Source organism: Aspergillus candidus, assembly GCF_002847045.1.
Source record: "Aspergillus candidus strain CBS 102.13 unplaced genomic scaffold BDW47scaffold_8, whole genome shotgun sequence".
NCBI lineage: Eukaryota > Fungi > Ascomycota > Eurotiomycetes > Eurotiales > Aspergillaceae > Aspergillus > Aspergillus candidus.
In genome coordinates, this window is record NW_020194013.1 from 442,084 (window position 1) to 469,310 (window position 27,227).

The window sequence follows — 27,227 nt, forward strand, 5'->3', positions numbered from 1 at the left end:
TTGATGAAATTCGATCGTGTTCATAAATTCCTCTCATTTCCTCTCGTGTTTCTTCATGCGCGCGCCACAGACCCATGCTACGGCCTCTTCCTCGCGTCTTCTTCTCTAACCGTCTTCCCCTCCGTCTCCACCCACCCTCACCCCGCGACAAGATCTCCTTAGGATCCTTACCAGTACGTCGAGGATCTAGTTCACTCCTGCGGAACTATTCTATGCGACGGCGTCCCACCCCGAATTCTTCCCCCGAACGTGCTTGCAAAAAACGACGGGTCTCCGCGAGAGTCTCCCCGCATCCTTCCACCATGGGCCAACCAACCCCCACGTTGGAGCTCACACCCATCGAAAACACCCTGCGAACCCTCTTGCTCGATGTGGCGGAGTATATACGACAGCAGGCGATTGCGAAAGGGGCTACCGAGGTCGACGCGCCTCGGACGGTCCTCCGGTTCACAGGCGGCTGGGTGCGGGACAAACTGCTGGGAGTGGATAGCCAGGACATCGACGTCGGGATTAACAATATGACGGGGTATCAATTCGGGCTGCTACTCAAGGAGTACTTGGACGACCCCGTCCGTCTCGAGGCATACAAGAGAAATCATCCCACGGGCGAGCTAAAGAACTCCATCGTCAGCCTGCACAAGATTGGCGCCAACCCGGAGAAATCGAAGCACCTGGAAACGGTGACCACGCGAATCTTTGGGCTCGACGTCGACTTGGTCAACCTGCGCAAGGAGACCTACACGGAGGATAGCCGGAATCCGCAGATGGAGTTCGGCACCGCGGAGGAGGATGCCTTGCGCCGTGACGCCACGATCAATGCGCTTTTCTACAACCTGAACGAGTCCGTGGTGGAGGACATGACCGGGCGAGGCTTTGACGATCTACGGGATCAGATCATCCGTACCCCACTGGAACCCTACCAGACTTTCCGGGATGACCCCCTGCGCGTCCTCCGGTTGATCCGCTTTGCCAGCCGACTAGGGTATCGCATCGACTCAGGGACGGAGCGAGCGATGGGAAATGCGGATATCCGCGAGGCGCTGAAGTTGAAGATCAGTCGCGAGCGAGTCGGCGCGGAGTTGGAAAAGATGCTCCGAGGTACGCGACCTCCCCTGCCACGTTTTCAATCTGTCCGATGTACTGACCCGTGCCAGGTCCGGATCCCCACGGCGCTCTAGGCCTAATCGACCGTCTTGGGCTCTATACCACTATCTTCGCGAATCACCAGGACGGCGTGACGGTCGACACGTCCAACTGGTCGCTAGCCTACGACGCCCTCCAAAAACTCTTGCATTCTGGCGATCAGCCTGAGTCCGTGGACCGGGTTCGCCGCCGGCTCATCCAGGACGAGCATGGCGCATACCACGCATGGATCATTGCAGCTCTGGCGCCCTGGTCGACCGTTCCCGGGCGCGTTCCACAGGGACCCAAAGCGAAGCCGTTTCCCCCACGGGCGGTTGAGGTCGCTCGAGATAGCCTCCGCTCGGACAACAAGACCACCACCCTCTTATCCGACGCGACCCGGAGTTTTGAACCGATCATCCATGTGAAAAACGCGCTCGTGGCGGGACAGATGGAGGGATCCCCCGCACAAGTCCGGCAGCAAATCGGGTTGCACCTGCGGTCCTGGAAGAAGGACTGGAAACTGTGTATCGTGATGTCGATTCTCCAGGAAGTCATGCAGGGAGGACCGTTCCTTAGTGGTAAGTGATCTCTTCTTTCCGATTTTCTGGCCGTTGGTCTAAGACACTAATTCATGTGGATCATAGTCGTTGAAGGATACGACCAGTTTCTGGAGTATATCGTCGCGCACGACCTGGAAGGAGTCTGTGAACTCAAGCCCATTGCCAACGGCAAAGATGTCATGGAAGCCTTCGGGGGTCGCAAAGGACAATGGCTGGGCCAGGCCCTGGAGATGGCCATGCAGTGGCAGCTCCTCCACCCTGAGATCACCGACAAGACGAAGGCGCTGGAGCATTTGATACAGCACAAGCAAGAGCTCGGGATCCCGTGAGGCGGATAGTGTGTGATGACCGTGATGTACATATAGAGTAATGCCTTGTAGTTTGATTATTTTATAATCATTTCAACCATTGAAGTATCGTGTGGTCCCATTATCAAGGCTATCCACATATACGTGAGCTGTATATTTATTATATTTATCCGAGATGGATGGGGGATAAATTGAAAAGAATAAAGAATGTCAACGTCAACCCCTGATGGTGTAGTTGGTTTATCACATCTGACTGTAATGGAAATACCTGTCATCAGAAGGTCGCTGGCTCGATTCCGGCTCGGGGGATAATGTTGACTCTTTTTTTTTCTTTCCACTTTCTACGTGAACCCCACATTGGACCGACAGCATTTACATGGTTATTTACATTGCGCTTTTTTGCTTCTGAAAATTGATTTTTGGGAATTCCAGGAATCATAGTGATATGTGTGACTGACGCCTCTATACTATCCCGGAATTCCAGCCCGCAGCCACCGGAGGTTAATAACTACGCATTTTCCATTCCCGTCCCTTTCCCTCTCTTACCTCACTCGTACTCTACCTTTTCATGTCTTCTTGTTCATGATTGAAAGATCGTGACCGTGAGATAGAACATTTAGCCAACTCCCAAATCTGTGGCTATCGAGACTACGTGATGGACAACCTTCGCCGAGCGGCACGTGAGGCCCTCCAGCGCGATTCCGAGCAGCCTCTCTTCCAATATCTACCGGATACGTTCCAAGTTCCCACCAGTCTAGACCTACTATGGCAGGACATCTCGTCTCAAAATGAAGCAGATACCGTGCAGGTGAGAAAAATCCCCTCAAGTCGACCAGTACTGTGACCCGGACCATCGCTGATTAGACTCCAGGTATGCGAAAGCCTCCTCGTCATTCAGACTTTCCTGAAACTCAGGACTTCGACGGAATTATCTGGTGATTACGCTGGTTCTGTGAACAGTCTCTATGGCTGGACAAGTAAGGCTGCGCTGCCATTGCCGGTGTCTGCCGAGAATCCTGATGAGACAGAGGGTAAGATGAGACAGCCTCAGTGATTTCCTTGAGAATACTGACAGGACATCAACAGGGACCAAGAGAACCGTCGAACAGAACAGACTTGTAGCCGATCTTTCAACTTCAATCATTGCTCTATTGTCTTCTCTGCTCCCAGTTCACAAAGCAGCCAACCCAGTCGATATCTTCATTGCTTTGGCAAGCTATACCTCGGAAGCAGATCCCTGGACCACAGAAGAGGCCTACGGGACAGCAACGAGGACTCTAGAAGACGCGTGCAAAGCAGCGCGTGCAGATTCACTCACATCATTCTGGTCCATTATCGAACGCATCCTCAGGGACAGAATCAGGCCCCTTTTTGCCAAGAGCAAGAACCCTGCAATCACCGCCGCTGGTCGAAAGAATTTCCATCCGGTCCCTCTGTCCCGGTTTGATGCCAGTGTTTTAGATGACGAGGTAAAATCGTGGAAGGTCCGTGAAGTCTACGCCACGACCGTGTTCAGTTGGGTGATTGCCCAGTACCATGTATGTTGTCATGGCCCCCTTCCCCAAGCGAGAAACACCTTCCTAATCAGAGTCAACAGTCCACGGACCGTACACATCTTGAGGCGCACTTTCCCCTTGTAGTACCTCCACTTCTAGCCCTCATCGACGACAACAGTGTCGCCAGCAAGACCTTTGGCTGCACGCTTCTCTCCCAAACGCTCGTTCCCATAAAGGATAGCAAATCCGACATTCTCCAACGAACAAACCTCGCCTCTGTCTTCGAAGACGCCATCAGGCCTTGTCTCCTATCATTACCAACCATCACCCCAGAGGACGACTCCATTCAGCTCCTCAGCGCAGCCTACCCGGCTCTCCTCTCCATCATGGCGATCGAGCTCCAGAACCTCTCGCCAGCTACCACCGCCGACGCCAAGAAAAAGGCCGAAGAAGCCTACACCAAACGTCTAGCCACCACTCTGCGCGAGAACCTTCTCGCCTCCTTCACCTACGTCAGCTCCACCAACACCACGAACATTTCAGGCAACGGTCCCTCCTTCCCATACCCACGCCTCTCCACCGTTCTACTCAATCAGACCTCCGCCGCTCTACAGGAACTCGGCATCCACAGCACCAAATACCTCCAGGATGTCATCCCGCCCATATACAACACCCTGACGAACCCCTTCGCCACAGCGCACCCGCCTCTTCTCCTCGCGGCCGTCGCCGTCGCCCGCGTTGCAGTCCTCAACGCACACCCCCGTCTCTGGCGCTGGCGCGGCGAGCTCCTAGCAGGGCTGTGCTATTGCTGGCTGAATGTGCTAAATGAAGAAGCGGAGATCGCGGACCGAGCCCAAAAGAACCACAAGAGCGCACTCGATGATATAAGAGCCCGGGAGCTCAAGCGCCTCAAAAAGGAGCTCCGCGGTGTGGCCTATCTTCTGAAATTCGTCCTCGAGCATCCGTGGGAGATGGACGGCACAAAGGAGCAGATAGTTGCCAAGGAACGCATTGCTAGCGAAATGCAGGAATTGGTTGATGCTGATGAGGCCTTGGGCAAAATGCTGACTGAAAACATCGATGCTCACGATGCGGAGTTCTTTGGTATTGATCCTTGAGTGGGGTGGGGGCTTTTTGGTCTATTACGCACTGGCCTAGTATGCTCGGTGTTTTGGTGTTTTACTCCTGTATTTTGTCCGGGTAATAGATTGTATCACTGCTATTGGGATAATCGACTGTACTAGTAGGAATCTCCCATGGAATTTATCAAGTCTGTCATGGGTATCGTTCATTGAAAAGGTCATTAAATCGTAAGTATAAAACCAAAACATGTAGATATACAAAAACCACCACCAAATAAAATTTACACATCAACCCGCTGCTTAAACAAGCTCTTCCCCCGCAACCACTGCCTATACCGCTTATACCTCTTCTTCTCATAATCCTCCGCAACAACAGTCAACCCCCCGTCAGAGACATTGAGAAACTCGCCATAATCAGCGAGATTCTCCTCGGCGTTGGCTTCCAGCGCGCCCTCCTCGACATTACACTTGTTAGCGTACTCGAGGAGGTCGAGGTTCGTGGCGTTCTCGCGGATGGACGTCGCGGTGAGTTCGTCCTCGGAGGATACGACGAGGGGGACGCGCAGTGGGTGGTTGATGTAGCGCTCGTATTCTTCGGCTTCGGTGTGCGTGACGGAGGGGTTGAGGGAATCTGTTACGAGGTGGTTTAGCGTCCACTGGGCGAACTGGGCTTTGCTGGGGGTTGTTGTTGTTGTGGTTGTGGTGGAGTCTATGGTGGGTCTGAGGTTATTGTTGTTGTTGTTGGTGTTGGTGTTAAAGGAGGATGCGGCGCCCATGGAGTGGGTGGTGGATGTGGTGGTGGTGGTGGGTTTCATGATCCCGTTGGCGGGGCGCTGTTTGTCTGTTGGGGGCGGGTTCTTGGACCAGCTGGCGGTGGGGTCGGGTTCTTGGATTTTGACCATCCTAGGGGGGTGGGGATGGTGTCTGTCTTGGTTTGCTTGCTGTTCGTGGGGGATGCGGACGACGAAGGGGCTGAGCTCGTTTTGCGTGCCTGGTGTGGGTCGGAGGGGGAGGTATTGAGGGGAGGACTTCATCTTGTAGGAGAAGACTTTCGAGAACGAGGAGACTGCCAGTGGGCGGTAGTATTCAAGCCAGTAGTCGTCGTAGCGGGAGAGGGGATCCGCGGGGATCCGCGGCGGAGGTGGCAGTTCCCGTTCCTCGAGATGAGCGGGCGTATACCAGCGGATATAGTTTGGCCGTTTCATGGTCGACCAGGAGCGGGGGTCCGAGTGGTGCAGGTAGTAGTCTGTTGATAGGTCCCACAGCATGGGCTGGCCTTGACAGAAGACGTAATTGCCCAGGAACAGGTTGTATGCCTCTTGGCGCTGGGCGTCCAGGAACGAGTTGTTGTAGTACCGCTTGAAGCTCTCTACCATGTCACGCGAGTGGCTGCTCCACTGGTTGATCTTGCGGTAGGTGGCCATCGTGTTGACCAGGTGAGAGCCACCGTATTGGATGGCAATCGTGTCGCCGTGGTCATGCCACATGTCGGTGAAGAGATTGACAGCATCCGTGTCATATTCGACCGTTGTCCCTTCGATGATGCCTAGTGCGTGGAGCTGGTGCCCCAGCGCGTTTTTACCCACCACAAATTGGGCGGCATTCGTGCGGTCTAGGCAGTCTATACAGTTCGTTCTCGCTATCCCGTTCTGAAGCCTCAATCCTGATTCGGCATCGTATCCATTCTGGAAGAATCCTGTCTTGGGTATGATTTCGCCCGCGATATGTTCCAAAACCCCAATGACATCCTGGTCACGGCTCTTGGCAGCACGACTCATATCCCAGGGCTGGTAGATGATCTTCTTGTCGTCCGGGAGAAACTGGTTGAGATAGGTGATCGCATTCGTGAATTCCTTGAGTAGTTTGGACTCGCGAGGCGTTCGCTCCCGTGATTTTATGAGGTTCAAAACATAGACCGGGGCACCATATCTCTCAAACAGATTGTCAAAGTGCAAAGCGGCTGCGGAGTAGAAAGGATCCACGAGATTCAGCTCGATGTCTGGTTTTGGTGAGACCCCCGAGCTTTCTTGCGTCCAGTAGAGGGGAATACTCCCGCGGTGCTGGACGTACGAGGTGTATTGCGGGTTGGCGTAAAGATGTGGACCCGCGGCGTGGAACGAGGTTGTGGTCGCCTCCGACACGATTTGTTCAGTCTCGACGTCATTAGCTACATAGCCCAGGTCGTTGGCACCTCTTTTCAGAAAGCGAGCTCCAGCGAAAAAACGGGACCGGCGGGCAATAATGGTGATGTATACCAGTCGCCCATATACCGACATCTTCGATTGGTCAACGTATCCATGGATGATTGGCAAACACCAGTCATATGGTTTCTTGAGAGACTCCATTGCCGGACCAAGTAGATGATGATTCCAGATAAACATCGTGTTGTAGTCCTGCTCGAATTGCTTCGGGTGTCCATCCCGGTGGAGTTTGCGGTCTCGACAGATGTTGTGCTGCAGTGTGTGGGTGATGTCATAAGAGTAACTGAAATAGAAGGAGCGCGTCAAGTCGAGGTTGTTCAATATCGCGATATACCTTGCCTCGTCTGGGTTCTTCTCCGGCTTGGCACGGGCTGAGTTCGACGTTGTCAGGGAGATCAATTCAGTCCCGTCGATCTGGTAGACATAGTGGCCGCCTAGCATGGCCACCTGGCTTCTTTTTGTGGCCAGAAGCATGTAATATGCCCCTGTCAAGCGGATAAACCCCAGAAGGGCCCAAGCGCTGCACTTGAGCTTCAAACCGCCAGTACTTTTGTTCCCATCATCGATAGCATCCAACAGCTGGCTCATTTCCCTCTTCGTATATACGATATCATCATCCGAGACGCTCAGATCTCCGCCATCCGAGGTCCGATCGATCTTCAGAATCCTAAACCGTGTATCCGACAGGTCCATCCCGACCACGTAGAACCGTGTCGCCGTCTCGTGCAGCGAGAATCTATGCATCCTCTGGATCCCTTCGTCGCCCGTGTCAAAGAAGACCGAGCGATGCTTCTGGGCCGAAGTCGGGGTCGAATCGCGCTCGAACGACGTTGCCACCTGAGGCTCCTCGTCTTCCTCATCGCCACCAGTATCACTGATTGGTGCCACGGGGGCTGGTTTGTATGGTAGCGGACCGAACGGAACAGCTGCAGCAAGCCGGGAGTAGTCTTCTTGGTCAGATGGCTTCCGGGCCAACGCATGTGCGGGTTCTTCCGGTAATTTCTGGCCGGACGTCAACGGGGTGTTTGTAACCAACGCATGGCGGTCTGGTAGTGATTCCGCCGGAATGACATCGGTTAAAGAGGGATCTCGCGAGGAGCTGTCGTCTCCATATGCAGAGCCTCTTTCTTCCGCCGCCTCTTGGGGACGCGATTCATTGGAGTTCTCCATTATCCAAAACGGCTAGGAAGCTGCTGCTGCAGGTAAGCTTATAGATATGACCTGGAATCCATCACATCAACCAAAGCAAAGATATATGCAAGCCAAGTCGGGTGAGCTGGAGAGGAAGATGTTTCGCTAATGTCGGTCTGTTTAGTTTCCCCACATGCTTTGGGGGCTTATCGGTGTGGTTACTTACCGCCTTGGTGGATCTGCCGGATGACGTCAATCATCACCAACTCTCCATACGACAACGATGGAAAGAGTATAGTCCCGTAGTACTATTGTGACGAACTTCTTGATAAAGAGATTGGAGGATGGTATACATGTGTGAGCACGTGGCTTGCAAAATAGCTAAACGGGTCATAATGTCGATAGGTGGTATCCTGTCTACGTGAGATATATATTTATTAACAATGGAAATGCTAATATATATTCATTTTAATTGTTCAATAGTATTCGATATCTACACCTACTCTCCCATATTTTGTTCAAAATTTATCAACAAATATAAACAACAATGACAATTTATGAAAATAAAGCCATGGTTTGAAATCCATGCAGTATTCTTGACTCATCTAGTAGTAACAACTCCCATAAAGCCCTGTAAGGGATTTCTATAATCATTTCATGGACTATCACTTCATTCAAGCAATCCACACCACACCCATAGAGTGAGCATCATGCAGCTTTTGTATGTGATAGTGAAGCCTGAAACCCTCTCATTATGTTTTGCCAGCGCCGAGACTTCTCGCACCGGTCGAGACACGTCAACGCGTCTCCTTGTAATCCTCCACCTCCCCCACACCAGCCAATATGAGTACCTACTTGTCATATAATTTCAGTCCCAACCTGACAAAAAGGTACAGCAACTTACTTGGCATGTTTCTCAATAACCAAAAGCGTCCCCCAGATGGAGACATATCTCCATCCCGTCCTCCGCAGATGAAGAAGTTCAACCGCCCCGTTGAAAGTAAGATTTTACCCTGGCTACAAGCAACACAAGCTAACTTATATCACCACTAAAAGTTGTTCCCGGCGTCGGCAGTGATGACCTACCTTTGAATCATTTCAGTACGGAGAACTTCAGCCGACTCCCCGTGGTCCGTAATCTAGACTGGCGGGTCGACACGGCCGGCAATCCTATCAGGAGGGGGTTGAAAGACGCAATAGGCTTCGTGGCTGCATTTGGACACACTCGAGGCCAGGAAGCTTGGGAACGGTGCGCCTTCTGTAAGACAGGCAAGGGGCCCTGGGCTTCTTGCATCGTCATCTCGGATCCTGTCAACCCAGACGCGAAGTACAACGGTTATTGCTCCAACTGTTGGTGCAGTCGACGGTATCCTTGTAGTTTGCGTCAGTGACCCATTCTTGTCGTTTCTATTGTTGATTTTTACTGAATTTTTAATATTAGTCCCGGTGGCTACGTCTGATGACGAAGACGAATTTCCGAATATCCGACAGCCTGACGATGACAACGACCCGACCTACGAACTCACTACTGCTGTTGCATCGTCGCTGCTGTATAACAATGAAAGCGATGATGACCTGCCGCTGCTTAGAGGTCTGGGAACTGACACGGTTCAAAATTCGACCCTAAGCTCAGGAAAATGTCCTAAGGCCGCTGGGACACTTGAGAAAAACAAGCGCGCCTCATCCAAGTTCCATGTCCCACCACAAAGGGAAATCTTGCCTAAACCAAGAGTCATAAAGCAGGAACTGCAAGGTGGGTGTTTCGAGGGCACAAGGGGCAATGTGTCAACCGTCCCTACCTCACAGTCTCCTGCCATTACTAGATTACCCTTGAATATCAAAAAACCTTCTAGCTCTGTTGCGCTTCCCCGTCGCGAAGTAGCTGTTCCATTCCCTCTTGGTGCCGACGCGTTTGACAATTTGGAGCTTTTGAAGCATGCCGAAAAGGATATGCTGGGGCACATTGAGAAGATCCGCAAGCGAATTACGATGCTGGAGGCGCAGCAGATGGAGCATCATGATCCTTGGGCTTATGTTTAAAATTAGCATCTTCTTTGGGAAGGCTATCCCTATTTCTTTCGTTCCTTCGTTCTTTCCTTTGTTCTTTCCTTCCTTCTTCCTCCACTTCTTTTGTTCTTTCCTTCTTGAGTTGGGTTCCGCACTAGCGGTGTGGCGGACGAGTCTCTCATCTCCTGGGAGCAGCGCAACATTGTACAGCCTCGGGGAAGAATGGTGCAAACCAAGGCGTTAGGGTAATGGTCAAGTGTACAATCAAGATCTACATAATTTCATCGACAGCAATACAAAAGAAAATTGTTCTCTATGAGCACTGAATGTACAACTGGCCAACAGCCAATATATCTAAGGATAGCACAGATATATACTGAACGGTACAAAGCTCCCCGAAAATTATAACCGCGACGCTTTCTCCAAAGCCTTACGCCTCGTCTGAAGCGCCTTAGTCTCCTCCTGCAGAGCAAGACCCATCATGATCTCCTCACTACCACCACCAACGACATGGACACGAGCATCACGACTGATCTGCTCCACGCGCGCTCCCTTACCAGCCTTGTTGTAACCAGCACCTCCAAAGATCTGCTGGGCTTCGCGGACGCTTTTCTCTAGAGCTCGGGTGGACATTACCTTGAGCAACGCCGTCATGCCTCCGATTCGGACATCGTCCGTCGGCCTGTGCTTGGTCTGCTCGACGATGTTGACTAGCTGCTCCATGAACGCGTATGCGGGTTCAATCATGAGCCCGAATTTGAATATCTTGGACTGGATCGCTTGCTTTTGAATGAGTGGGGAGCCGAAGGTCTCGCGCTGCACGGCGTATTTGAAGGCGTCCTCTGCGCAGACGCGTGCTAGTCGTAAGGATGCACAGGCGAGGGAGAGACGCTCGGGATTGAAGTCTGGGTGGATTATCAGTATTGAAAATGGGAAGATGTGACTGCTGGTGTCTGCATACTGGACATGATGAGAGGGAAACCGTTGTTCTCCTCGCCAATCAGGTGGTCAGCCGGGACTCGAACATCGTCGAGTTCAATGAATGTCGAGCCTGGTTTGGATCTCGTCGTTAGCATTCACACCCACATAGTCAAGAATCGGCCGGGATCTCACCACTAGCATTGACACCCGAGTTGTGCATCCTCTTGCGAGTCACCCCGGGAGCCGCTAGAGGAATCACCAGCAGACTGATCCCAGATTTCCCAGGTCCTCCGGTCCTGACCGCAGCCGTACAGTAGTCGGCCCAGATACCATTCGTGATCCACTTCTTCGATCCACTGACAACATAATGATCTCCCTCGCGTTTGGCAGTGGTGCAGATATTCGCGACGTCCGAACCCGCTGCAAAGTTCCTCGTCAGCCAACAATACTTCCCAGTCTACTTCCCATAGTCCTATGTGTGGTCTCACCATCAGGCTCAGTAATCCCGAGACAGAATCGAATCTCCCCCTTCGCAACCCTGGGAAGCCACCGCTGTCTTTGCTGCGGGGTCCCGAATTTTGCAATGGGCGGACACCCAATGCTATTACCGCCTCCCAGTCCCCAGGAGACGCCGACATAGCCAACGCGCGTGATCTCGTCAGCCAGGATCAGGCTACACCACGTATCCCACTTTTCCCGCGGCACGTTCCCCGGAAGAGACAGTCCGGCTGCATCCTCGACTGTCGTCAGGGGGTGAACTATGCCAAACCCCAGCTGGCAGTGGCGTTGGCGAACCGGTTCGGGTATCTGGCCTGCAGACTCCCACTCGTGTGCATACGGCGCAATGTTTTCCTCGACATAATTCCGAACCCAGGCTCGGAGGTTGTAGTGGAGGTCGGTGTAGTATGGATTTTGGACGTCCAACTGAGGGAGCAAAGGCTCGCTGTAAGGTGCTGTTGGAGAGAAGGCCGTGCGCGACATGATGTCGGAGATGTCAAAACCTGGAGAATAGAAAGCAGGTGGAAAGGAGAGATCAGTTGACCATCCCGGAAAGGCCAGTTCAAGAAAGAAGTAGATCTCTTATTCGGGTATTCTTCAAATTGGAAATTGCTATCCAAGCGTGAACCGACACAATGTCGATCTGATCGTCCATCATGCGGGGAAAATGTGCCAACTTCCAACCGACCGAGGCCCGCGGACTCTTCATGCGCTTGGCATGTCCTCATTTTTCTAATCTCCACAAAAAAGCCCAAGGTAGATGAATAAGAAAACAAAATTCATGATTAAGTAGATGAAATGCTATGAAATGCGCAATCGGAGAGGCGAGCAAAAATAAAATGGTTCCATATGTTGTATCCCCTCCACCTCGTTCGTTCGGCCCTCGGTCAACAAGTAGCAGCCCAACACGAATTACTCCATAAGCTAAGTACCAGTTCCTCAAAACACGATATCCTTCTGAATGACACCAACAATGCAATGCGTCGATATGTATAACCGTGAAACCGCTGCGCCAAGAAAATGCTCAGATCATCAACGTTTGTCGACGGAAGCGAGAAGCATCTCCAAGTGCTTCCGAACATCCACACAATTCCAATGTTGATGGGAATGATAATTCAACATTTGTCGAATACAAGTCATCACTGACTCCGCTATAGACACCCCACAAGGTAGCATGGCGTGGCCCTGATCAATCTTCTGTGCAAAGTCCGCAGGGAATATTGGTGCATTAGGCGACGAGCTAGTAGACGAATGAGCAGATGAGCCTCTTGTCAATTCCGATAGGACAAGTTGGCGTTCCATCCTGGTGCCGAGGCGGTATAATAGCTCAAATAGTATGACGCCCAGAGAAAATATATCCAGCGTCTCGTCAATAGTATACCAAGCTGTTTCTTTCCCATAAGGATCACCTTTGCTGGAAGTGCCAAACCCGCTGCTACCCAACGATGGACGGTAAAATTCTGTCCCCACAACGTGATTGAGCTTCAAGTCACCCTGGGGTGTGGTGGTGGGGCTTTGCGGAGATTGCTCATTGAAATGAGAAATGTCTGCCACGAGACCAAAATCTCCGATCCGGGGATTGCAGTACCGAGATGCACTCTCACTCCCCAACTGGCATGAGAAGCAGCACTCGACCTGTCGGTTTTCTGGAGACGAAAGGAAGATGTTGGCTGGCTTCAGATCGCGATGGACGATTCCCTTGGAGTGGAGATATTCGACGCCAGAGATAATGCTCAATATCAACTTCAACGAGGGCACCAAATGATAACAGTGGCGTCGAGGTAGAGGACTATTCGCCTCTTCACGGGGCGGCGATTGTGGATTCAAGTACGAACCGAGCGAAAGGGGATGCAGTGACATTTGGATGTGAAGGACAACGGCTGGAATTTGGGACCCTTTCTGATAACTTCGTTGTATTTGCATATTTGACGGATTATGACTCAATCCGTCGGTGAAGATATCGTCGTCATTGTCATCATCGTCACTGACAAATGTGGATGTCTGACTATGGCTAACATTGCTGAAATTTCGCGGGATCGATTCGACCTCTCCGCTACTTTCATCGACGCTTTCAACATAACTCATCCTCCTCCGCCGTGGGGCTGGAGGAGCATGAAGAAGCCCGTCTTGTGATCGACTAGAGCTGTGCGATGTTTCTCCCACCGATGGTTGTATTGAATCTTCTGTATTCTCAAAAACAACCCCAAAGCTTTGGTTGTCGGTCGGTTCTGGGCCAGCCAAGCTACTCTGAGTCGACTCCAACGTGTGATCAAAGGATGCCGGCGGGGACGCGGGTGGGAGATTAGGAGCCTGATGTTGTTCCACCCACGCACCGTAATACCGGACGACATTGGCATGTTCCAGGCGAGCGAGGGTTCGGATCTCTTTCATGATCGTTTCGAGATGATTCCCACCCCCACGCTGTAGCTGCTCGAGCCGTTTTTGGCTGAGTGGGATCTTCTTTACCGCATAATCCTGTCCATCAATGTGGTTTTTAACATGATATACCTCACCGAACGAACCACGCCCAAGAAATTTGACTTCCGAGAACTCCACTGCATAGCGAGACAAGCGATTGATCGGAGGTGGCAGGTTTCCGCTGAACAGTGGAAAACTGGCAGGGGAGCTTTCTATGAGGGGCGATGGTTGGATAGGCCAGTTCGCCGGATCGAGATGGATGTTTTCCAATTGACGACCCATGCCAATACCGTTTCCACTCGTAAGCAGCTTTTCGATATCCAAAATATCGGGTCGGCGGTTCCTCGGGTGTTGTGCAAAACCGGCGGATCGGCTATCAGGACGAATTGGCATCCCCCCCGGCGGCCTGGAGGCCAGTACCACATCTTGCGGACCGCCTATGGGCGGAGTCTGTGCGTGGGCATCATCCAACTTGAGATCATCCAAGGCTGAAGCCCCAATCATGTCCAGCGTATCACGATAATACTGCCTTGTTGACCGCAACTCGTCCTTCTCAACCCCATCGGCCAAGACACCAACCGAAGACAGGAAGCGTGACTTGAACGTATACATTTTCTTCCCCAGGTACTGTACCTCTGGAGAATCTCTCGTGAAGCGTTTATGTGAATCATTCTGGGTATTGAGCAAGTCTGCTGCCCGAGACATGCAGTAAAATTCAAGAAGCGCGGCGGTCATGTAATTGGCATGGCCGTCGGCATCAACATCCAGGGCGTCCTTGGACTCATCGGCTTGGGATTCTTGACTTTCCGCTTGGAGTGACGGAGGACTTGTGCGCCGCCTCGAGAATTGAGGTTTACACCCCGCATGACGATCTGTGCTCGCAACCACATGGTGCTCGCTCTCGTCAAAGCTGGGCTGCGAGTCAGACGAGGAATTGTCCGCTGCCGACTTGAACATTGACATCTTAGTGATAGCTTCTCCGACTGTTTAAGAAATGGTAACATTTGACTATCATAAACACGTTTGAGCTGCACGTGGATCGAAAGCGGTTAAGGGCACCTCTAGTAGCAGCTTTCATGCATAGTATACTGCGGGTGCGGATACAACGACGAAGAGAGTGCTGGAAGTTGTCCCGAATGTGATCTCAAAATATTCATAAAGCCCTGTTTCTTCTGACCATGGTAGGAATCCTTCCTTCACGCAGTGCATAGGAAGGGATAGGCGAACTTAAAAGGCGATTTGAGAAATGAAACTACTGGCCAGATCCGCGTTAGCAAGTATGGGTCACTTGGACAACCGGCAGGCTTCCATCAAATTCTAAGCCTGATCAATGCAATGTCAATGACAAGGCGTAGGTAGGCAGTCGTTCAGCTGCTCAAGACATCTGTCCACTCCAAAACGTGTTACACTGTGGATTTGAGACCAGGTGTCCAGTCCAGCAGTTGTCCTGACTGGCAGTGAATTGCAGATGGAGATCCAATCAAGGCGATTTGTGACTCAAAAAAATCGGGCAGGCCGCACTGCTGCCTCAGGCCGTAATGCCGTCATACATGTGCAGATTATCTAATAGTGCAATGTACATCCACGTGATCTGCGGCCAACGCGTAAAGAGGTGTCACGTCAGGCGCGACCGAAACACGAACTTGCATCGCAGGAACAGGAAGCGCATTTCGTCCGCGCTGGAATTGTGTTGACGTCGCTAGATACTGGAATCTGAATCCCCAGAAATCCTGATTCGCCTGATACAATCTGCTGAATTGATCCCAATCCACTCAACCATTGCCCTTTGTTGGTCGTATATGACTCTCCACCATGACTGAAGCCGTCGCCACGCCCCAGAAGCGGGTTTTAGGTGACGCAACCAATAACCCGCGCAATGTCCAGAGCTCCCCCAGTTCAATGAAAAAACGGAAACTAGATGCATTGTCATCTTCCAAGCTGGGCCCAACCATCCAGAGTGGCCAGCGCAAAGTGCCGGGCTCCAGCCAACCGCAAAAGAGCCAGTTTGAAGAGGAAGTCTTGGAGAAGCTGACACAGGACATAAATGACCTGAAGGGCAGCAATTCCGAAAAAGATCAGCAGTGGGAGCGACCCCCTCTGGGTCCGTTTGACCCGACAAAGGAGAATGTCTGTTTTCAACAGATCGACGCGGAGGAGGGTACAATTCTGGGCGGTAAAACAGCCGTTCGGTTATTTGGTGTCACAGAGGTACTATTTGCACGGCGCTCCGTTATACTAGGTTCTAACTTTTTCGATAGGCTGGTCAGTCGGTCTTGCTACACGTTACCGGATTCCAACATTATCTATATATTGCCGCTCCGGTGGGCTTCACGAAAGATGATTGCGACCCTTATCGAGCTTTCCTGGAAAGCAGACTGGGGCAGTTCACCCCGGTCATCCAGTCCGTTCAGATAACGATGAGGGAGAATATTTATGGATTTCAAGGGAATCAGAAGAGCTACTACCTGAAGATCACCGTGACCGAGCCGAAATTCATCAGCAAGGTGCGGGGCGCGCTGGAGAACGGAGCCCAGAGCGTGAACTACAAGGGCCTGTGGAACAAGTCAGATTCCGGAATTCTCACCTTCGATAATATCCAATACCTTCTACGATTTATGATCGATACAGATATTTCCGGCATGGCCTGGGTCGAGGCAAAGGCTGGAAAGTACCGCCTCCTGGACCCTCGGGAGAGGATGTCGAATTGTCAAATCGAGGCTACCGTTGACTATCGGGACCTAATTGCCCACCCGCCCAATGGTGAATGGGCGAAAATGGCACCGCTTCGCGTCTTGTCCTTCGACATTGAATGCGCCGGGCGGAAGGGCATCTTCCCCGAGCCGAACCAAGACCCCGTGATTCAAATAGCCAACGTTGTGACTCGGTACGGAGAATCGAAGCCGTTCATCCGCAACGTCTTCGTTCTAGATACGTGCAGCTTGATCGTCAACACGCAGATCCTCGAATTCGAAAAGGAAGAGAAGATGCTCATGGCATGGCGTGACTTCGTGGAGAAGGTGGATCCAGATGTGATCATCGGATACAACATTGCCAATTTCGATTTCCCCTACCTATTGGACCGCGCGAAACACCTCAAATGCACGAATTTCCCGTATTGGACTAGATTGAATGGCATTCGCTCCGAAGCGACGTCCTCGAACTTTTCGAGTAAACAGATGGGCAACCGCGACACGAAAACGACCAATACCAACGGACGAATCCAACTGGACCTTTTACAATTAGTCCAGAGAGACTACCATCTGCGAAGCTATACCTTGAACTCGGTATCTTACGAATTCCTGGGCGAACAAAAGGAAGATGTCCACCACACCATGATCACAGAGCTGTATAACGGGACTCCAGACTCGCGGAGACGTCTGGCGGTCTACTGTCTGAAAGACGCATATTTGCCGCAGCGGTTAATGGATAAGCTCATGTGTCTTGTCAACTACACCGAGATGGCGAGAGTAACGGGAGTCCCGTTCAATTTTCTATTGTCGCGTGGCCAACAAGTCAAGTTCATCAGTCAGCTCTTCCGCAAGGCTTTGGAACAACAGCTCGTCATCCCCAACGATAAGCCGGCCGACCAACAAGATTACGAAGGCGCCACCGTTATCGAACCGTCTCGAGGCTACTATCGCGTGCCGATTGCCACCCTTGATTTTGCATCTCTATACCCCTCCATCATTCAAGCCCACAACTTATGTTACACCACGCTGCTGAACAAGAACAGCATTGAGAGGTTCAAGTTAAAACAGGACGAGGACTATATTGTGACACCAAACGGTGATATGTTCTGCACGCCGAATGTTCGCAAGGGCCTTTTGTCGCAGATTCTCGAAGAATTGCTTTCTGCGCGAAAGCGCGCCAAGAAGGAGCTGGCTGTGGAGACGGATCCGTTCAAAAAAGCCGTCTTGAACGGACGGCAGCTTGCACTGAAAGTCAGCGCGAACAGTGTCTACGGGTTGACTGGTGCTACTGTCGGTAAACTTCCGTGCCTGCCGATCGCTAGTAGTACCACCAGTTACGGGCGTCAGATGATCGAGAAGACGAAGCAGGAGGTGGAGGCTAAGTACACGATCGCCAACGGGTATTCGCACGATGCGCGGGTTATTTACGGCGATACCGACTCGGTCATGGTCAAGTTTGGAGTGACCGATCTCGAGGAGGCGATGAAACTTGGACAGGAGGCGTCGGAATACGTCTCTTCCAAATTCATCAAGCCGATCAAGCTTGAATTCGAAAAGGTCTACTTTCCTTACCTCCTGATCAACAAAAAGCGATATGCGGGGCTGTATTGGACGAACCCCAACAAATTTGACAAGATGGACACGAAGGGTATCGAGACGGTGCGCCGAGATAACTGCTTGCTGGTTCAAAACGTCATCGAGACGGTGCTGCATCGGATCCTCATTGACCGGGATCCCGAGGGGGCCCAGCAGTACGTCAAGGAGACCATCTCGGAATTGCTCCAGAATAAGGTCGACATGTCCAAACTCGTGATTACGAAAGCGCTGTCGAAGAGTGACTACACGGCCAAACAGGCGCACGTTGAACTGGCCGAGCGAATGCGCAAGCGCGATGCCGGCTCTGCTCCCACCCTCGGGGACCGTGTGGCGTACGTGATAATTAAGGGCGCAGGCGGGTCGAAGAACTACGAACGGTCGGAGGACCCGCTCTACGTGCTGGAGAACAACATCCCGATCGACACGAAGTACTACCTCGACAACCAACTTGCGAACCCGCTGGGTCGTATCTTCGAACCGATTCTCGGGGAAAAGAAGGCGAACCAACTGCTGACGGGCGAGCACACGCGGTCCATCTCAGTAGCCGCCCCGACAATGGGAGGGCTGATGAAGTTCGCCAAGAAGACGCAAACCTGCCTGGGATGCAAGAAGCCGCTGACAGGCAAGGAAGAGATGGCGGGGGCTGTGTGCCAAAACTGCCAGCCGCGTCTCGGGGAGCTTTACACCAAGTCTCTGTCCAAGGTGTCGGACTTGGAAGTGCGATTCGGACGGCTGTGGACGCAGTGCCAGCGGTGCCAGGGCAGCTTGCACTGCGAGGTGATCTGCTCGTCGCGGGACTGCCCTATCTTCTACATGCGGATGAAGGCGAAGAAGGACGTGGAGGATTCGCAAAAGGAGCTGTCCCGGTTCGATTTTGACGCGGGGGCGTGGTGATCCATGTTCGACGGGATGGAACTGGGATTGGTTTGGAATCCTGTATGACTAGACATTGAACCTTGTTTTGCTGGGAATTGGCGTATCGGCAACGGCATGGACGCATGAAATGACGATGGAAGTCGTTGGTACTATATAAGAGGTGCCTAATTATCATTTGAACTTATTTACTCTTTTCATATTCCGTATTCTATAATTCACTCAATTCTGTTGAATTGTTTACTCACGACTATCTCAACGCCACTCTACATAGAAAGATGGTTACAATTGGGACAGCAAATGCTGTCGCCTAAGACAACCCAGCCAAGAAAGGCTCACAGGTATTCAGCAAGGCTTAATCAAAGCTTAGCCCACCATCTGGCTCAGAATGAAGCTGCCTAGGATATTCCTGTGTCTTATTATCCGTACGACAATCGGAGAATACTACCATTGCACCTCATGTGCAACCGTCATACGTAGCAGCCATCCGAGATCAAGCTACCAGGATTGGGTCGAAATGAGACACAAGACACCTCACTGCATGGTGAAATGTATAGCTCGCTGTAAGGACGCAGTATATAATGACTTGAGGCGTGTAGGTATATAGGTGAGGTGGTAGCCCTCTGGCGACACAAGGATCGCTGTGTAAACCAGGAGGCCATTCTCTGATATCAGTTTTTTTTTAAAAAAAAAGATCTCTTCACCCCGTTTGTCACTGTCTTTTTCTATTCAGCATCGTTCTCTTTGCTACCTACTCTACCGATACTACGATTTATGAGAACATGGCCTTCCTCGACTTCCTCAAGTCTTCTAAGAAAGACTCGGTCTCGGACTCCGGTTCCCAGCAGAAAGAGCCCACTTGGGACGCCGAGACCCTGACTGTGCGACAGCCTGTTAGTCCGGAGGCTCCTTCTGCTGGTAATAACCAGGTGGAGGAGTCCCAGAGGGTAATGTCTCTCTTTCTCCATCTACCCACACTCACAGATTCTTACCCTGTACACTCGTGAGCATGTGAGATTATCTATCTCACAATATCTACAGCCGAAAGAAACAGATTTCCAGCTGCGAGGCGGTGGTGCGGGCGACGTCTGCTGTGGAATGTAAGTCCACCACTTCCTTATCACACCAAGTAGTGGAGTATATGATTTGCGAAATGACATGATGGAAACCGATCTAATCCGAAACCTCGCAGGTGTACTGGTCTTCTCTGCTTCGAGTGCTGTGAGGAATGTTGTTAGGATCGGGATTTGGCATATAGGAGTGTTGTTTTGTCGATGTCTTCTTGGATAGGAGGTAGGAGGGCAAGACTGTAAGCGTTTAGCTGTGTTTGGGGAAATACTCTGGTATTTTGCTGCTGGAAGCCAGGAGAATGTGTAGTCTTGCCGTAATGGTACTGACATTTACATTTTGGTTGAGATACTATACTACTTGCCGTGTCTACGCATGAATCAATCTGTTTGCACGTAGTAAATACGGTCTCATCTCATGATAGAACGCTGGTATAGATGACTATGGTCTCCGTTGGAAATAACGCATCCTGTTCACCCCTGGACGATGTAGAAACTAACCTGACCTTCAACTCGAGAAGCTCCCTACACCAGTAAACAGCCTCTCTGACTGGAAGCTACATGTAGGCAAAGAAAAAAAAAGAACAAAGTCGGAATGCGGAACCAAACTACCACTTGCGCAAGTCGGTCCCCACCATAGTCGTCTCCGTCAGATCCAACTTGCCTGCCTCGTACTTCGCGGTGCCGTCTGGATAAAACCCGGCCATCTGGATGACTCCGCCGCTCAGCTCGTCGATGATCTGCGGGAAACGGCTACCCACGTTGACGTCGCAACGGGTGCTGGGCGATTCGCAATGCGCGATGAGGGCGGCAGTAGTCTTGAAAACGCGGAGGCAGCCGGGGCATCTATCATCGTTATTAGACAACATCTATAAACAATTATTGGGAATGATAATTAGTATTTTCAACGAATGGGAAGACGTACTGAGTGGTACGGGTCGCCGTAGTCTTTCTTAAAATGTGCATCTCAAATTCCTCCTTGGCGTCAAAACTCATACCGCAAGGGCACATATAGCGCGAGCTGGCGCCGTGCAAGAACCTGTTGGCATCCCACTTGGAATCCAGGAGCAGAAGCGTCTGGCCGGCGTTGGGCGTGTTTGCACCCCCACTGGCCGCCTGAGTAGACTTCAGCACACGGGGTTTGGGTCTGACTAAGTTACCATGGCACGGATCGGTCTCGTCGTTGCCCTGCTCGTTCAAAGACAGTTTGGGGAAGTCCTTGAGCTCCGTCTCGGGACGCTCGCCCGGGAGAGGCCAGTGCTCAAAGGCCATGTTGGCCGAGTCTTTCGCGACATGATCAGCCTGATCGTTCTTGGGCTCGGTGGTGGGCTTAGGGCGGAAGGCCATAGCCTCGAAATCCCACCCCGCGAGCGAGACCCCACCATCTTGGTCGTCGAGATTATCGCGTTCGGGGATCACCGGATGCGAGGCGTGTTGGCCACCCTTCAGCAGAAATTCCTTCATGATGAGCTTCTTGGACTGCTCGTGCAGCAGACGCAGTTGGGGGATCTTCTCGCATTCGTCCGCTTCGATGTGCTGCATCAGGGAGCTAGCGCTTTTGAACTTGGAACTGCAGCCGACGCAGACGATGGCTTGAGGAGTGCGGTGGTTCTGTCGGGCCAGGAGATCGGGTTAGATTTGGGACATCGATAAATGACTGTCGGGAGTTAGGTACTTGCCTGGCGAATGTGGGCGTCGCGACCTCCCTCGCTGTTAAACTCCATGCTACAGACAGGACAGGTGATGTGTTTGGTGCTCTTGAGCTTGTGGATCATGAAACTTTCCTCATTGTGGAAGTCTTCGTCACATCGCTTGCAGTAGTGGTGCTCGGGGAAGTTGTCTTTGTGATTCTTCATCTCTCTGATGGAGTAGAAAGCCTGAGGACAGTCAATATAGGTGCAGCGCACCTTGCCAGACAAAGATGCCGTCATCACTCCTGGTGATGTCTGGTTTGGAAAGGAAAGTAGAAAGGGGTAAAGAAGGAAAATGACCAGTGTGAAAGTGAAGGGGGCGGTGGAAGACAAGATCAAGTTGGTAGGAGAGGAAGTAAATAAGAGGGCAGCAAAACAAGCAGGTCGAGTCACGGGGCACAATCACTGGAGAGGTGGTGACTGCTCAGTACATTTCACTACAAGCTATCAATCAATGCAGACAGCAGTCATTACATGGTCATTGCTACGGGACATTCATAGGTAATCACAATAATCTCCAAGTCCATCCTTCCCACCACTCAAAACCGCGAGAATGGCAGCCTACCAATGTCAGTATACTCATCTCGAGACAGAAGACTGATATAGAGAGAACTCACCACTTTCCACGCAGGGTGATCACAGCCCAGTTGTTCCCATCGGTATCTGTCTCCTTCTCCACCTTGGTCGAAAACGAGATAGCACTCATGATGCCATCGCCGAACTTCTCATTCAGCACCGCCTTATACGCATACCCATAGTTCTGCACAATCTCATACAGACGGTAGATCAGGGGCTCCCGGGGCGGCATCTCCACCGAGCGACCGCGGTCGGGAAAACCACCCAGCTGTTCGGCCAGTGGTTCCTCGGGGATTCCCAGCAAAGTGGCTAGCTTGTGCACGTCTTGCGGGGATGCCTTGGCCTGACCATAGAAGATAGCCGCCGTGGCGACCTCGTTGCGACCGATGTGCTGGGCGATCTTCTCAAAGCTGAGTTTTTTGGCGGTTTTGGCGCGGAAGAGGGTATGCGCGGCCTCCGGCAGGTAGGGGTGCTGGCTGGTCTGAAGTCTATCAGTTCTCTATACAAATGAGTCGACTGGATGGAGAGTCAGCCTTACGTCGAGAGTTGCGAGATCCATGGCGAATAATCGGGTTTCTGATGACAGAATGGCGTTTAAAGTGAGGAGCTCATGGGATTACAGAGGGGCTTTAAAGCCCTGGGAATGTACGATGTCATTCTTATATAACTGCGAGCGGACCTTTCTCCAACAGTGTATGCGGGGTCATCATGTATCCGGTGGACGCCGATGAGGGGGTGGGGGAGTGGGAGGGTTGATAAGGGGTAAGTGAGGGGTGAGTGCCATGTGAAGTTCGGGTGTGCGGTTGTTTAGAAAGAGTACAGTACAACATTAGATGCATCTGTATCCAGAATACTCACCAGTCTCATTCTACCCCCATGATGATTCCTCGGTGTCATGATAACTACGGCGATGAAAATGATGTCGATATCTTATCTTATCTAATCCCCCCGCATTTGTACAGCCAATCAGAAATCGTGCTTGAATTGATAGACGCTATGCCTATAACGGTTAGATCAGATAGCACATACACGTGACTACTGAGTCAGCCGGAAGAATGCTGATCCATCCGGCTCCCGAGGGTTCCTGCTTACCAAGCCCTGCCGAATCGCACACACGAATTTTCGCCCGGAGTCTCCCAACAACGCTATCGATCTCGACCTTGACGCTGATTCCACCCTCTCGATATCGCCATCCTCCCCACGTTCACCCGCGAACACCGCAAGTCAACCATCCGTTCGCCATGGATTCCGCCAAAGTTCCCGTTAAGCTCGTGAAGGTCACGCGAGTCCTCGGCCGTACCGGTACGATTCTTCGAAGAGCCTCCGAAATAGAGGCCAGAGCCGTCATGAACAATTTTCGCTAACCCAGGAATGCAGGCTCTCGCGGTGGTGTCACCCAGGTTCGCGTTGAGTTCATGGACGACCAGAGCCGTTCGATCATCCGTAACGTCAAGGGTCCCGGTAGGTTCAAGTTTTGATTTCATATTGAGCCTTTCCCCGAAATGCGGTGGAAGGTGTTGGAAAGAGACCACCATTAACTGACTCGCAATTCCTCCAATCAGTCCGTGTCGACGACATCCTTTGCCTGCTCGAGTCCGAACGTGAAGCCAGACGTCTGCGTTAAGAATGCCCAACCACCAAGGAGGATGGATTCGAGTGGGATTTTTGGGGTAGTACACGGGGGTATCAGCTCATGGCGGCGCACCATTCGGACTTTGATTTTTTGTGTGCTAGAGTCCAGGATTTCACTTCACGAATGGATCCAAAAAGAAAAAATTTAATGCTTTTCCAAGGATAAACACGAAGAAACGACTGGTCAAGAATGGGTGGGATCGGGATTCCTCTTATCGCCTTTCAGGCTGCACGAGCCTGCGTCTCTACGATCCGCGGATGGAACACTTGTGGTGATTAGAAGGAACAATACAATTGCCTGTGATATCGAGGATTCCCGGTTGCCGTTCGTGTGGCTCCCGCGTTTGCTACACCTGAATTTTTGATTCTTGCGTCGATCAATACCAACTTTTTGTTGCCAACGTGCATTTCACACTCCATCCCATTTCGGTCAATTCTCGCCGCGCTACTCTCGCACTGGTGCCTGTGGATTGTTTCCGAACTTTGCCTTGTCCGCAGAGCGAAGACCAGTGTGCGATAAGTGTCTTCACCAGGAGCACTGCTTGAGATTGGTTTACGCAGGCGACGCAGTCCGTGCGGGTCGAGTGTATACGCGTGTCTGTAATTGCTGCGTGAACGTCTACCTGGGACCGCTCTACGGTGTCCGCAGATTGCGGTTGTAGAAAGTAGGATATCCCTCGTATTCCACGTGTCGTGATCTAAACCACCACCAATCCTGAGCTCTTCGAGATATCGTGATTAAATGATGCCGAATACTCCGTAAGCGGTGAAACTACTTGATATGCCACGACGATTCTCAGCATAGTCCACTATCCCTTATATTTGTCGTCGTTGCTATCTAGACAGATCCAAGGGAGTCAACCCCTGCCCAGTCGCTTTACCGTCGAGCTGATAGTGTTATGATTGCCGCCATGCTGATATAGAAACAAACGGTGCATGTATATATATATTAGCTTATATCAGCACAAACCACTATCTATTTCAAATCAGTCGACTTCAGTTCCGCGTCCCTTCTCGATCCTCCACAAGTAATGTCAAGATATTCAAATCCCAGCCGACTAAGCTGTCATTGCACCAACCAATGACGGCGTTATCTGAGAGCCAGGGCACCGGTTAGATCGGCACCATCCATGAGAGGAGAAGAGACTGAACGGAGCAGATCATCGGTCTTTCTAATCCTTAGTCACATCTGGTGGAATCTGTTCCGCGATTCCGTCCCCATTTGGAGCATGGCGGGGCTATCCCCAGACGGGGAACGCTCCTCTTTTAGGTAGCTTGTTGGTGTATTTCAACTCTCTACATTGATTGGGATGGTCCACTCTACTCACATTCCATATACCTGTCGACAGCCTGCACTCGTCAGTAACATTTAGAGGAAGAGACCCAGCGTTGAGTTCCTGCGGCGTGGATTGTCTTACAGTCGGCCCTGTTGGAGGCGCAAACGGCCCGCGCCGACATGGACGAGAAAGATGGCCATCGCGTGGACTATTCCCCTGCCGCTCAGGACCCGGCCTTTGAAGTGACGTGGGAGGAAAACGACGCCGAAAACCCCCAGCAGTATCCGTTATGGTACAAGTGCTTCATTGTCGGGTCAACTTCGTTCTCTACCACCAATATGTAAGTTCGAGGCAGGGTTGCTCGCGCACCAGTCTCCTACCTACCTCGGTCTTGGGCTTAGAGTGGACCCGTCTGTTGCAGAATAGTAGCTCACGGAGAAAATCCAATCGCGTAGAATCCTTTGTTCAACAGCATATACATCCGGGGTGGTTGGAATCCAGGAGTCGTTCGATGTGGCTTCGCGGACGATCACCCTCCTCGGATTGACGACGTACCTGTTTGGTCTAGGGTTAGGATGCCTTGTGCTCGCCCCATTATCTGAAATGTACGGTCGTCGCCCGATCTATCTGGTTACGACGGCTCTATTCGTGGTGCTAGTTCTCCCCGTCGCACTGGCACCGAACCTGGCGGCCGTTCTGGCGAGCCGATTCTTCGGCGGGTTCTTTGGCAGTTGCCCGGTTGCGATTGCGCCTGGCACGCTCAACGACATCATCAGTCCTCAGCATCGAGCGCTGGCGTTCAGTGTTTGGAGTCTTGGGTCCATGAACGGTCCTGTTCTCGGTATGGCCCCCCGCTCCCCCAGGTTCTGAACCAGACGTGGAGTCTGAACTAGCATGGCCCACCCATCAATGATCCCGCTAACACCGCACCCCACCAGGTCCCATTATCGGCGGGTTCGTATACCAGTATTTGGGGTGGCGCTGGATCAACTGGATCGTGCTCATCTGCGGCGGCGCCGCATTGATCGCCCTCTTTTTCATCAAGGAAACATACGCGCCCGCTATTCTGCGGCGTCGATGCGTCGCTAAGCAGAAACAGACGGGAGACATGCGATGGTGGACGCGCTACGATGACCAAAGAGATAAGGGGTGGTGGCAGATAATGCAGACTAACCTCGGCCGGCCACTCATCATGGCGGTTTTCGAACCCATCTGGTAGATCTTGCTCCCTTACCCAATAATCTACTTTACGCCCTGGAGACACAACTTCCCAACTGAGCCCAGTCACTAAGCCACGCTAATAAACATATAGTCTATTCTGGAACCTCTACATCGGTGTCATCTACTCCGTCCTCTTCCTCTGCTTCGTTGGATACCCCATCGTCTACCAAGACCTCCGCGGCTGGGAACCAGGCCTCGCAGGCCTCGGCTACTGCGGGATCGGCGCAGGCGTCGCCCTCGCCGTATCAGCCGAACCACTCCTCCGGCGCCTCATCGCGTCTCACCCCCGCGACCCAGTAACAGGCCAAGTCGCTCCCGAAGCCACCGTCTGCGTCATCTGCATCGGCAGCGTGCTGATCCCCATCGGCGAGCTCTGGTTCTCCTGGACGGCGCGACCACCCGTGCACTGGATCTCGCCGATCCTGGCCGGCGTGCCGTTCGGGATGGGTAACGGCCTCGTCTTCATCTACACGACGTACTACCTGGCTGGTAGCTACGGGATCTACGCTGCGTCTGCGCTGGCGGGGAACTCCGTTGTGCGGTACTTCTTTGGGGGGGTTCTGCCGCTGGCGGGGTCGAAGATGTATGGGGCTATGGGGGTTCATTGGGCGGGGACGATGCTGGGGTTGGTGGAGGTGCTTTTGATTCCTATTCCGTTTGTGTTTTATCGCTATGGGGGGAGGATTCGACGGCGGAGTCGATTGCTGGCTAAGACGCCTGAGGAGTAGATATGGCACTGCATGGGTTGGTAGGGATAGGTGGTGGTTTTGGACATTGGTGGAATAGAATTGTCGCCTAGAAGATAACAGCTTTGCAGTGTAGAAAAGTGTTTAGACATGATATATAGCTTAGTAACC

At 52.0% G+C, this 27,227-nt stretch overlaps 11 protein-coding genes and 1 non-coding gene across 12 annotated transcripts; 8 read left to right on the plus strand and 4 right to left on the minus strand.

Annotated features, from left to right (window-relative positions):
- Nucleotides 1-74: 74 nt before the first annotated feature.
- BDW47DRAFT_115929 (tRNA adenylyltransferase) lies at nucleotides 75-4,607 on the plus strand (the record flags this gene model as incomplete). Its single annotated transcript, XM_024814856.1, has 9 exons — nucleotides 75-1,098; nucleotides 1,155-1,703; nucleotides 1,770-2,010; nucleotide 2,051; nucleotides 2,100-2,103; nucleotides 2,605-2,801; nucleotides 2,865-3,024; nucleotides 3,080-3,531; nucleotides 3,591-4,607. The coding sequence occupies 9 exons, from the start codon at nucleotides 75-77 to the stop codon at nucleotides 4,605-4,607; spliced, it is 3,645 nt and encodes a 1,214-aa protein (XP_024674572.1).
- BDW47DRAFT_t40 lies at nucleotides 2,214-2,302 on the plus strand. The gene has a single exon. It is a non-coding gene; the product is annotated as a tRNA-Tyr (tRNA).
- Nucleotides 4,608-4,751: 144 nt separating the features above from the next.
- Nucleotides 4,752-8,054, minus strand: BDW47DRAFT_101329 (phosphatidylinositol-3,5-bisphosphate 5-phosphatase). The gene has a single exon (XM_024811634.1). It carries the CDS (start codon nucleotides 7,940-7,942, stop codon nucleotides 4,853-4,855), a length of 3,090 nt encoding a protein of 1,029 aa, XP_024674573.1. The 5' UTR covers nucleotides 7,943-8,054; the 3' UTR covers nucleotides 4,752-4,852.
- An 821-nt stretch (nucleotides 8,055-8,875) lies between these two features.
- Nucleotides 8,876-9,943, plus strand: BDW47DRAFT_123576 (DUF3716 domain-containing protein; the record flags this gene model as incomplete). Its single annotated transcript, XM_024816080.1, has 3 exons — nucleotides 8,876-8,903; nucleotides 8,960-9,253; nucleotides 9,345-9,943. 3 exons carry the CDS (start codon nucleotides 8,876-8,878, stop codon nucleotides 9,941-9,943), a joined length of 921 nt encoding a protein of 306 aa, XP_024674574.1.
- Nucleotides 9,944-10,361: 418 nt separating this feature from the next.
- On the plus strand, nucleotides 10,362-11,184 carry BDW47DRAFT_101331 (uncharacterized protein). Its single transcript, XM_024811635.1, has 3 exons — nucleotides 10,362-10,815; nucleotides 10,872-10,961; nucleotides 11,024-11,184. Exons 1-3 carry the CDS (start codon nucleotides 10,701-10,703, stop codon nucleotides 11,146-11,148), a joined length of 330 nt encoding a protein of 109 aa, XP_024674575.1. The 5' UTR covers nucleotides 10,362-10,700; the 3' UTR covers nucleotides 11,149-11,184.
- Nucleotides 11,185-12,108: 924 nt separating this feature from the next.
- Nucleotides 12,109-15,195, minus strand: BDW47DRAFT_101332 (putative protein kinase). The gene has a single exon (XM_024811636.1). It carries the CDS (start codon nucleotides 14,708-14,710, stop codon nucleotides 12,362-12,364), a length of 2,349 nt encoding a protein of 782 aa, XP_024674576.1. The 5' UTR covers nucleotides 14,711-15,195; the 3' UTR covers nucleotides 12,109-12,361.
- A 216-nt stretch (nucleotides 15,196-15,411) lies between these two features.
- On the plus strand, nucleotides 15,412-19,041 carry BDW47DRAFT_101333 (DNA-directed DNA polymerase delta POL3). The gene is made up of 2 exons (XM_024811637.1): nucleotides 15,412-15,955; nucleotides 16,006-19,041. The coding sequence occupies exons 1-2, from the start codon at nucleotides 15,560-15,562 to the stop codon at nucleotides 18,925-18,927; spliced, it is 3,318 nt and encodes a 1,105-aa protein (XP_024674577.1). The 5' UTR covers nucleotides 15,412-15,559; the 3' UTR covers nucleotides 18,928-19,041.
- A 124-nt stretch (nucleotides 19,042-19,165) lies between these two features.
- BDW47DRAFT_101335 (uncharacterized protein) lies at nucleotides 19,166-20,272 on the plus strand. The gene is made up of 3 exons (XM_024811638.1): nucleotides 19,166-19,501; nucleotides 19,601-20,006; nucleotides 20,099-20,272. The coding sequence occupies exons 1-2, from the start codon at nucleotides 19,295-19,297 to the stop codon at nucleotides 19,682-19,684; spliced, it is 291 nt and encodes a 96-aa protein (XP_024674578.1). The 5' UTR covers nucleotides 19,166-19,294; the 3' UTR covers nucleotides 19,685-20,006; nucleotides 20,099-20,272.
- A 309-nt stretch (nucleotides 20,273-20,581) lies between these two features.
- Nucleotides 20,582-21,829, minus strand: BDW47DRAFT_123580 (putative C2H2 finger domain protein; the record flags this gene model as incomplete). Its single annotated transcript, XM_024816081.1, has 3 exons — nucleotides 20,582-20,819; nucleotides 20,899-21,584; nucleotides 21,707-21,829. The coding sequence occupies 3 exons, from the start codon at nucleotides 21,827-21,829 to the stop codon at nucleotides 20,582-20,584; spliced, it is 1,047 nt and encodes a 348-aa protein (XP_024674579.1).
- A 267-nt stretch (nucleotides 21,830-22,096) lies between these two features.
- cyn1 (putative cyanate hydratase) lies at nucleotides 22,097-23,088 on the minus strand. Its single transcript, XM_024820138.1, has 3 exons — nucleotides 22,779-23,088; nucleotides 22,282-22,721; nucleotides 22,097-22,225 (listed from the first exon to the last, which is right to left on the minus strand). Exons 1-3 carry the CDS (start codon nucleotides 22,797-22,799, stop codon nucleotides 22,204-22,206), a joined length of 483 nt encoding a protein of 160 aa, XP_024674580.1. The 5' UTR covers nucleotides 22,800-23,088; the 3' UTR covers nucleotides 22,097-22,203.
- Nucleotides 23,089-23,481: 393 nt separating this feature from the next.
- On the plus strand, nucleotides 23,482-23,864 carry BDW47DRAFT_115934 (40S ribosomal protein eS28; the record flags this gene model as incomplete). The annotated part of the gene is made up of 3 exons (XM_024814857.1): nucleotides 23,482-23,542; nucleotides 23,618-23,701; nucleotides 23,803-23,864. The coding sequence occupies 3 exons, from the start codon at nucleotides 23,482-23,484 to the stop codon at nucleotides 23,862-23,864; spliced, it is 207 nt and encodes a 68-aa protein (XP_024674581.1).
- Nucleotides 23,865-25,222: 1,358 nt separating this feature from the next.
- BDW47DRAFT_134863 (MFS transporter) lies at nucleotides 25,223-27,098 on the plus strand (the record flags this gene model as incomplete). The annotated part of the gene is made up of 4 exons (XM_024818184.1): nucleotides 25,223-25,489; nucleotides 25,605-25,990; nucleotides 26,088-26,364; nucleotides 26,462-27,098. The coding sequence occupies exons 1-4, from the start codon at nucleotides 25,329-25,331 to the stop codon at nucleotides 27,096-27,098; spliced, it is 1,461 nt and encodes a 486-aa protein (XP_024674582.1). The 5' UTR covers nucleotides 25,223-25,328.
- Nucleotides 27,099-27,227: the final 129 nt, after the last annotated feature.